Below are 10,861 nucleotides of genomic sequence, written 5' to 3'. Positions count from 1 at the left end.
CTTTTATGCTGCATTTTTTTTTCCCCATACTTAAAACTGACTTTACTGTAATTCTGGTGGGGAGGTAGGAGAAATAAATTAAGTGATTTTGGGGATATAAAAAGCACTTTGTGTGGGTGCACCTTTTTCTGGCAAAGCTGAGTTTTGCAGTACTGTTTTTTTATTTCTCAGAGACTAGAATGGTCTCTTCCAGATAAAAACTGCACAAATTGGCACAGCTGCCCTTGCAAACCACTATCAAGACAAATCTTATCTAAGTACCCATTCAAGTAGTGTCCAGGCTTTGTAATTTTAGATTCACATGAACATTAAGCTGTAATTACCTTGAGAGAAGTTTTTGGCTGTTGTCTCATGAGAGGTGAGAGTGGCAGGCCCTTTTTACATAAGTTCTTCCATAGGGACAATGACCCAGGGACTCTCTTGAGCATTATTTCAAGTACAAATGTCTTAAGATGTTAAATATAGACCCAATTGTAAAGCTTCCATGACATTCAGCGTATCAGGAGGAAGGTATTCTGGACAGAGACCCTGATGCAGAGGCAAATTGTACTCACAAATTTCACAAAGATATTTCTGACCAGCCCCAGATCCGTCAGGATTTGGGAGAACTGGAATTCTTCCTGTGAATGCCATGTTTCCAGCCTCAGTTCTGTCTGAAGTGTTTTCTAGACAGGACCGATGATGGGCGTGTGGTTACTTAGCAAAAAGGCAACTTTAACTCCTGATTCTGCAGTTCAGTGGCTGAGAGTCTTCATGTCTGTGTCCACACCTGCATGTTTTGTGTAATGGCACACAGAGTTTCAGAGCAACTGTTTATATTTCAAAACAAGATGCTTATATTTCTACTTCCCTCTGCCCATTACGTGTGGGCAGAAACATTCCTTCTTCTGTGGGTTTTCAGAAATACTTTGTATCTGGATATCTCTGTGTCCACACAGAGAATAAAGAATGAAGGAAATGCAGGGAGATGTCCATTACACTGACATTGAAAGTATATATTTCCCTTCTCACCCTAGTCTAAGTTGAATCCATTAAACCATAATGATGCACGTGTTCAGCAATTTTTCAGTAGCTGCTGAGAGGTGCTTGTGTTTTCTGAGTCTGAATGTCATTGTCCCACTATGTGATGTTTGAATGTTGCACTAGTCCACATTTTCAATCTCTTCTTTTTTAAATTCTGGGAATGTTTCTGGAGATCTTAATGTTGTGAGAGCTCACAGACCTTGATTATTCAATTCAGCAGACCTTTGGGTTATGGCTCTAATATTTCAGAAAAGATTCATTGACTTGCTTTCATCTTCTCCCTGGAGCATTTACTATCACCAGAGCAGAGATCTGGAAACTGACAACACCACCTGGAATTAAGTCCCTACCAAACTCTATGAAAGGGTATTTAAACCCTTTTTAAGGGTTTAAAATTAAGAATTTTCTGTTTGGAAGCCATGAGAGAGTTCTGTTGATTTGTAATCTTGTTGTGCTCTTTTTCTAAGTGTTTTGACTTCAGCTAGTATAAATGAGCATCATCAGTGAAAAAGAAAATCTTCTTAAAATGTCTTGCAAATTTGGCCATTTAGCAAGGAAGGTTTTAAGCCAATAAAACCCAAAACCAAGTAACAAAAAAGCTAAACTAAACCAAAACATAACCAGTTGTGTTCTGCCTGGCTTTGTATCTAATGGATGTTGATCTATTCTAAAAGTACTGTAGACTAATTATTTTAGAGTTTGGAGATCTTCTTATAGTATTATAGTATTTTTGGTAGGTTGAGGCTATCCATTCCAGACAGCACTGGTACTTAGGTACCTGTGTTATCCATGACCCTTCCTCAGTGCAGGACAGGCTTAACTAAGATATGTCTCAGCTTTAAGGATCTAAAAATAACACATGGGATCCATCTGCCTGCAGTGCATAGGCAGGAAGCAGCCTGCTCCCTTCAGCTACTTGATGTTATCTTCAGCTTCAGGATGTTATCTGACTTCTCCTTAAGAAACAAAAATAGTTGTGGAGAAACAAAACCTTGCAAATACCTTGCAGCAATTGTAGAGCTTCTGTAACTTACTTCCAGTAACTTTATTAGGATGAAGTTGTGTGTTGTCCGGTGCTTGATTTGGTAGACAGTATTCCCTCTGTGCCTGACAATGGCTTCATGCAGCAGCATATTTGACAAAGTCATTTTTTTAGTTTATGTTGTATTTTCAGGAAACTAATTTGGTTTTTCAGGTTGTTCTTTTTTGACAGGTATTGATGGAATGGGTGAGGAGTAGCTGAGGCGTCAATGGCATCAATACCCACCGAAGTTGTAGGTGTGTTTTTAGGTCATGTGTTACTGAGTGGATATTACAGTATCACAGCCTGTATAACACCATTCCAAGCCTTGTGAAGAATTCTTTGCTACTGTTATTTGTTCTTGCCTGACAAGTACAGCCAGCATGAGCTAGGGTTATTTGCACAGCTGGAGCCAATTCTGGTACCCGTATTCATTGAAAAACAAACTTCTACAATGTCCATGGAGTTTCTGAAACACTAAATAACTAGGAAAATACTAGTAAAGGTATCCTGTTTGCATCACTGTAGGGATGCATCACTGTCAAAATGTTCTCCTAGCATTACCTTGTCATCCTGGTGTTTCACTCTCTTGCCACCTGCTGATTGTAACTGAAGTGTGACACACAATTGTTCTATTTCTGAAACACTAAATAAGTGCAATAAACTGGCTTCTGCACAAAGCATTAATAAAAAAAAATTAAACTATATAAACCCATAAAAAAACATACCACAAATGCTAAATACCAAAAATACTAACATGTTTTCATTTTTTATGTTTCATTTTAGTCTTGGAACTGAACCAGGTGATTATTCCCACTTATGGAACTGTGCCAGACCAGCAAAACCTTCATACTCCTGAATGGGTGGGTACCTGTTTACTTTAACTGTGAATACCTGCAAAATTTCCTCTTGTAAGTATGCAACAGTCCAGTAGCTGTTCCAGAAGACTAGCATTCATTTGCATTTGCATCACATGCAGTTCATCTTTGTGATTAAATCTGAGTTGCTGTTATCCCCATTTCCCTAAAGGTACCTGAAGTAATTGACTCAGATCTGAAAGTACAGGTTGTCACAGGCACTGAACTCAATTATAAGTGACCCATATAGACTCACCATAAACTGATATATACACGTACACCTCCTCTCTCTACGTAATTTTGTTTCACAAATGTATAGGATTTCTCTGTGTGTATAAAGAATAAATAGTTCTGAACACACCCTACATATAAACACACAAACCCAAGAAAGCTCTAAGAAAGCTTGGAGATACCAAGAAACTCCTTACTGCAGAGACTGAACTGACAAGGATAAGAAAGACCTGGAGTTGTCCATTCCCTTTGTCCAAAGTTCGAGGTTCCCAGCTCACCTAAGATTTTCTGCAGCTAGCAGGCTGCTGGCTCTAGCTCAAGAACCCCTACCTCAGATCGCATAGGAAACCAATACCCAAAGTAACTAGAAATGAGTTTCCTTCTGGGAGGTGGACATCTTTGACTCCCCTGACCTTGTGTTTCACAGCAAGGTGTTCATTTGAAGCTGTTTAAACATTTTTGAAGCATGCGGTGCAACCAAGAGCTTCCATTTCCCAACTGAGTGCCTAGACTTGGATGTTATAAAAATCCTTCTTAGGGTCTCCTTGTGGTTCATTGATTTTTTTACATATTTTTATGAAGTGAAATAGCATCAAAACAGCTGGAATGTAGTATACCTTGTGGTTAGAACTGTCTCCTCTGAACAGTCTTGGTAGAATTTATTTTTATTTCTACTGAAAATTGATGGTCAAAATCTATTTTTATTTTTGGTTACCCATGTTTACCAGAAATTGTAGTTTCTTCTCAGTTTTAGAAGCATTTCTGCACTGCTCCTTCTTTGTCAAGTCCTCCTTGTTGATCTAGATAGTTTCAGTGGGTTGGAGGAGACAGAAAGATAAAATTGACATCTACTGAACCTCTACTAAATGCATTAGGGCTAATTGTAGCTAGAAACAGAAACTGAAGAGGAAGCCTGACTTGAAACAGTTGAATAGAAGGGAAGTACTATGCCTTTTGTCTAAACTTAGATCATGCGTTGCAGCCAGAAGTATTCTGGAAATTTGATTTAATTCTGCAAGTTCTTCTGAGGAGCCAAAACTAAGTAAATTATTGGCTAATAGAAACAGTCCTGTTCTTCTTACAGTGCTTTCTCTAATTACAGGATCATATGCTACGTTTGCCACAAGATCCCTGCCTCATTTGGCACATGAATAGGACAATTATCTCCAAAACGCCAAAAATCTGTGAGGATATTGTTTGTGGTACTTCATAAAACTTTAAACGTGGCAGGAAATTGCAGTGAAGGAATGAAAGGCTCTTACCACTAGAAAAATTGAGTTTGGTCCTAGATAATTGGGCAACGCCTGCTAAAGGATTTTTGTGCAAGACTTGTAAAGTTGTAGCCAGATTTTCTTTTTCCTGAGTGACAAAGGAGAACATCCATGGCCCTGTTTGCATTTGCAAGAGACTGACATGTGGACCTGGAACTGAGTGTATTGCTCTTTGAAGAGAGAGAATTGCTGAGCTCTCTGGAAAGATGTCATTGTCCTGCTCTATAAAGCTGTAACTCCAAATTTAGGAGACAGTGAACAGGTTTTGGCATAGATGTTTAGATGCCTTATGACCATTAAAATGAGAGTTCTACTGCTGCTTTCTGTCCTGGGGGATCTTTTAAAATTAAGTTTCACAACATTTGCAAAACACTGAGATTCTGTGAGGAGAATATCAAAGGCATAGTCAGAAAGAAATCCCTATTTTAAGCATTTGAGCTATTTAGATGAGGTGTAACAAAACAAAAACAACAAAAAACCCAACAAACAAACAAACAAAAACAACAATAAAAAACCTCATCAGACATAAAATGAAGACAATAATAAGGAGTATTCCATAGCTACTACAAGGAGCATAGAAATATGGCATGTGATGTGATGCTACAATTTAATCATGTTTCATAAACAACACGTACAAGAATGACAAAACTGCACAGACAGCATTAGTTCAAGGCTTTTCCAGCTCATGTTTCATTTTGCAGCTTATCTGCTTTGTAGGTAGATAATTTGAATTGGCATGTAACAATAAGATTTTTTTTGAGAGTGAATATCTGCAGAGAGAAGGTTAACTTCTTCAAACTTTCTATTACTGCTGCCCCTCACATACAATTTCTTCTGCAAGAAGGCTTTTGGGAAGTTCAAAAGAGTGAATTTCCCAGCTCTTGCATCCCATGAAAGATGGGAGTTGCTGAAAAGCAGGTTCTCAGTGAGCACTTTCTCCATTTTCTTTAAACGTAAGGCCATTTGGTCTCTCTCTAATCAGGAGTGACTGGAATTCCTCCTGCAGCCAGCAGCAACCTGACACTCAGACAGGAAGTCAAGTGGGTGTCTGGTCCAAACTTAACTCAGGGGACAAGGCATCCCAATGCCTGGCCAGTTACAAGCTGCTTTCTGCTGACAGAACTGCATGACTGTAATGACACCCCATATTTTTTCTACTTCTCTTTAGTCTCAGTTTATTTCAGTTTGTTACATAGCTGAAATTCCTTCGCATGTTGAGGAAATGAAAAAAAAAAAAACTTCTTCTGATGAAGTGCTTGCTAATATTTGCATTATTGCTAAAAAGAGAATGAAAACAGTCCTCTGTTGTTATTAAAATATATGAATAATAAAGGAAAGTGTTAACGGCTCAGCAGTTTTTTGACCCTCTGGAGACTGACCAGCATTATTATGCAATATGCAAATAAACTTACTTCTTCCAGTACTATCTTATATATTTATATATATATATATATTTATATATATATATATATATATAATCCAGAATAAATGCTTGTGTTGGTCTTAATGTCAGAAAGTTAGAAAGTTGTCTCTACTGGTTGCTCAGAACCTAAAGCAATAAAAAATCTTTTTATATGGCTGTGATAGTAAGAAGAACTTTGTATTTCTGTAATATTTTTTTCAGATAATCTCCAAGTCCTTTATAAATAATTATGTTTCCTGATACCCTGGTAATATAATTTGTTTTATTTTTATTTACTTGTTTTAAAGTTTCCTGAAGCAGACAGAGAGAAATAACTGTGCTCCTAATTAGGCACTCTGAATTTTTCCCCTTCATAAAACTCACAACTGAAGTGCAACCTGCAGATCCCCCATGTGCCTGTCTCTGTGCCCCAGTGGGAGGATTTTTTGCAGGTGCCTATCAGCAGAGGCAATGTTACATAGGCTCTGCTCTCTTCTCTCCCAGTACTGATTTATTCACTGGCATGCTGCAGGATGCTATTTTGAAGCATATCTGAAAATTATGTGAGGTTGCAGACAAGTAGTTTATCCCTCCAGTAATGATTACATTTGGCACTATTGACAGTCACACCAAAGGCTCTTGCAGGCAAAATAAAGCACTTCTTTCATCTTTCTAGTTAGATAAATAATTCCTGCAGAATCTCTTGTTATTTAAAAAATCCAGCTTACAATACTGTGCTTGTTCAGGGTATAGTAAACAATAAATATCTGCAATTCCTGTGCACATATTTTTCTTCATGCTTGTCTCTGTGCTGCCCATCCCACCATTATCTCCACTGAATATTTAGCTATATCATGCTTAGAGAAGCCTGGAAAAGTGAGGCAGGTTTCTTGGAATTGCAACCATTTTTCCTCCCTGGAACACGGCTGCTGCTGAAAGGAGCTTTCCGCCTGCATGTTCCCGTTTAATCTACTGCAGGCATCACGTGTAGCCATGGCTACAGGAGCAGCTCTCAGAGTGAGACATGGCAGCTCCCCTCAGACACCAGCGAGCCTGGTTATACGTGTGGAGGGCACACAGAAGTCTCCCTCCTGACAAACTCTGGGTCAAGGGGCTGAAGAGACCTTCCATGCTGTGGGTATTTGAAGCCAAAACAGTTCCCTCAGCCTTCTGTGCTGGGGCAAGCTTGTCTTCCTGTCCCACTTGCCCCTTATTCCTCTGCCGAGGTGGCCACAGGGGGACACGCTCAGGGAGTAGGAAGATGAGGTGTGTAAGGGAAGGGCAGTGCCTGGCAGAGGACTGCTTATGACAGCGCCTTCAGTGTGAGTGCACCCGTGCAGCTCTTCCCAACTGCAGCGGGATCGCACACCCACAGCCAGGGTGTGCATCTGCTGGCAGTGAGGGCCCGAGCAGTGGGGCTGTGGAAAAGGCATTTGGTGCTGAGGAGGTGGTGTCTGCATTACACACATTTCTGGGCTTTTGGTTGCCACAGGCTCCTCCCTGCAGTCTTGTTCCCTGGAGTGAAGAGCCTGTGATGCTCACCAGGTCTGATCTGTTCCAAACTGAAACACAGAGGTACAGCCACATTGACGTGGCCATGCTACCTCTAGGCTAACCCATAGAAGTGTAACTTCAGTGTTACATAAATTTTATTTGTGGCCAGGTCCTTCTCTCCTTCAGATTTCTTTTATTAAAAAAGCAACTGATAGTGCCCTGGTAGGCAAGCAGTTGGTTGTACAGCACTTGGACAGTTATTAAAGGCTGCAGATTGTGTGCTAAGTATAATTACTATTTCACAGCTATATAGATATATATATTTTTTTTTATTAGTGGTGTTAATATGTATTAACCTGCTGTCCATTAGAGTATTATTAAAACATTAGAGTGCACAACTGATTGCCTCCATCAGTACTTAAAAATTTGTTTATGCCAAAGCTAAAAAATTAAATAGTGCAGTAAATAGTCCCGTGTTTTAGAAGAGGTGCCAATGGGCCTGTTCATTATAATTTGCTATAATTAGCTACTGATACTTTAAAAAACTATGTATTGAAATTTCAGCCCCATTAATTTGTCTATGCATGCAAGCTGGTGTGTGTTGGTACGATAGTAACATTTGTAAAACTGTCAAATAATATTACATATTAAAAAAACCCCAAAACAAACATTGTCTCAAAGGAAATGCTAACTTCAAAGTACACTACATCTTTTTGGTTTCCAGTCCTGTTTTTCCCTGGGTACTTATGTTGAATAATATATGATTTTTCATTACCAGCTATCCAGTAGGGATTACAAAATACACCACACATGTAAGTTAATGTGGCTGTTTGGAAACTTGGCTATTACCTTCTCTTTTACATTTTACTTCTTAATTTTGATTGAGTAATATTTAATTTATTATGAACTACATAACAATATAATTGTGTGGGTCTAAATCTTGATCTCTTAAGTATTCAGGCTTCATGAGTCAATTCTTTATTATTGTATTGATATATAAAGTGTCTGTGGAAAGGTCAACTGAACAATGCTCTTGTGATTAAAAGCAGTGGAGATTACATATAAAAAGTTGCTCCATAAGTATAAACTTTTGTGTATCTGGATTCATGCAGTCTGATACTTATTAATCTTTCAGCTATATTCAATTTATATGTGCATAGTGTGTAAAAGAGAGAGATGAAGGTGTATGTATACAATAACAGTTATACACACATGTGACTGACAAAACTTATGTAAGTAAATTTATCAGTCAGAATGCTGGTTTAATGGGCAGTTTTATTTTTTAAATTGGTTTTTATAACTATATAGTTTTTAATATAATAAATTATTATTGATAATCACTGTTTTTTTAAGCTTAAAAAAGTCTACATTTAAAGGAAAACTACTCATTGAAATTATGCAAACACAAATTACCATCAAATCTTCTTCTATCAAAACTTGATTTGATGTTTGCTCTTTTCCATGTCTTTCTTCTCTGTCCTGAGGACAGGTCATATCAGAAAATGTGCTAAAAGCCATAGTGAAAAAAAAGTAAAAGCGATTGCTACTTTTATGCTTTCAAGTGCTTGACTTCCACAACTAAACTCTGTGTCTTTAAACAGAAGTTATTATAATGATGTTTCTAAGATTCCAAAGAGGAAAAAGCGCAATTACAAGATCTTGTGCTTTATGCAATGGCAACCCTTCCCCCTGTTATTCATTACCACAGGATCTGGGCCCTGTGTTTCCACAGGGCAACACAGAGGCACTATAGCCCATGATGTGACACAGCCTGCTGGGGTCCCAGGGGAGAGCAGCAGCTCCCGGGCTGGGCTCTGTGCCTGCTACTCAGGCACCTCCCAGGCTGCGTCCCAACAGGGGCTGTTGGCTGTTGTTGGTACTTTCCTCCCAATAGCAAATCTTGTCAATATGAAATCATCATGGTTATGTTTTAAATGAGACTGGAAATTACAGCAGCAAGGCTGTGTTTTACACCTGTGACTGGTCCTCAGCAGGAGGAAAGCTTGTCACGGCCAATTCTGATTTCTTGATAGGACTATGCCAACTTTGTCTCTCAAGAATTTAGAAATTTACACCTGTGACTTGCTTTGGCTGATAGAGATATTCAGTGTCATTGTGGTCTGGTGGCATCATCTGGAAATTGAGTGCCTTTTTTTTCCTAAAACTTTATTCACAGTATGCAATTGTATGTTGATTTGGTGACTGCCTAGGTAGCCTCTAAATCCTGTCCCAGGCTGTGAAACTAACATGCAGAATGTGTGTATACTGGCCATATGTGTATGTGTGGCAGCAGCTGCTTGCTGTCAGATTTGACACGAATCCCAACACACAGGTGGCATTCAAAGAAAACTGTTCTATTCAAGAATCTGCTCAGACTTTTGAAGCAACTATGTCAACAGGACCTCTTTGCAGCAGGCCCTAGCCTTTGCACATGCAGCATTAAAAAATGTGAATTTAAACTCCCAAGTTCATTTAAAATATGGAAATTTTGTCATAATTACAGGGAGACATATCTTGGTCACCTGTTTTGGTTCAGCCAATAAACAGTTAGAAAATCATCTACAAAAAAAAAAAACAGTTACAAAATCATCAAAGGGAGAGGTTTTGCAAAAAAAAAAAAAAAAAAAAAAAAAAGCATGAAAAAATTTGTTTTGGAAAAACTGACACGTGGTTCCTAAAACACTATACATTCCCTGGAACTTGGGTGTCCCTGACTGAAGACTGGCATTCTTCTTGGTTCTTCATAGATGAAGAACAACCATTTCAGGCTGCACTGCTGGGGTTTCTGACGCCATAACCACATTTCCGTGGCCTTTCTGTGGACCAGACATCCTAGAGCTCCAAAACCTGACCTGGCATGTCTCACAAAATTTGGTCTGAAGTGACAGGGAAATTCCAGGGACAGGACATCTGGGGATCATTGCCACATCCACAGCAAAAGCAAGAGATTATTCTGTGTCATTTTTCCTGACCTGATCCTAGCTTGCCTACCCTCCATGCCCAGTCAGCTGGAGGCCAAGGCTCCTCTGCAGTTCTGTGTGGGAGCCTTGCCAGCTTTGGAGATGTTCCTGTCTCTAATGCCATGCTGAGTCCCACTTCAGGCTTTTGGTATCTATCAGCTTAAGTGGCACTGCCTCCATTAACAGCATGGACAGGTTTGGCCAAGTACCTGAAAGGTTGGTGCACATTACATAGCGTGATTCAGATAACATTACAGCTGTATATTACCTGAAAGGAGGGGGTTGGTAATGTGTGATATTGCCCCCAGAGTACTCTAAGAAACTACAGAATCATTATTCAAGCATTCAGGTTTCCCTGTCACCAAAGTATCTGTATCGTTTCACGTATGAAATAACACATTAAGATGTTATTAGTGGATATGACAATCTATCCTGCTTTCCTCCAGGGACTTAGATAATGGCTTATGGATATATTAAAACTTTTGATTTTGGCATCTGTTATAACATGATGGATGTGTGGCACACAACAATGTGGTTTTGCTTGCTGGATTGTTGCAGATAAAATGAGAAATAAATCCACATAATATGTGTCTGTTTGGAGA

General features: G+C 39.0%; 1 protein-coding gene across 1 annotated transcript in view; it reads left to right on the top strand.

Moving 5' to 3' along the window:
• The first annotated feature begins 2,273 nt into the window (after window positions 1-2,273).
• The window catches only part of ANO6 (anoctamin 6), a 44,744-nt gene continuing 36,156 nt past the window's right edge, over window positions 2,274-10,861 (top strand). The window contains exons 1-2 of the mRNA XM_053943548.1: window positions 2,274-2,301; window positions 2,831-2,907. Coding sequence (XP_053799523.1) covers window positions 2,274-2,301; window positions 2,831-2,907 — 105 coding nt within the window. The remainder of the gene's footprint in view (window positions 2,302-2,830; window positions 2,908-10,861) is intronic.

This window comes from Vidua chalybeata, chromosome 5 (assembly GCF_026979565.1).
Source record: "Vidua chalybeata isolate OUT-0048 chromosome 5, bVidCha1 merged haplotype, whole genome shotgun sequence".
In the NCBI taxonomy this organism is placed as follows: Eukaryota; Metazoa; Chordata; class Aves; order Passeriformes; family Viduidae; genus Vidua; species Vidua chalybeata.
The sequence above is the reverse complement of the archived record's forward strand: the minus strand, read 5'-3'. Positions and strand labels throughout refer to the sequence as shown.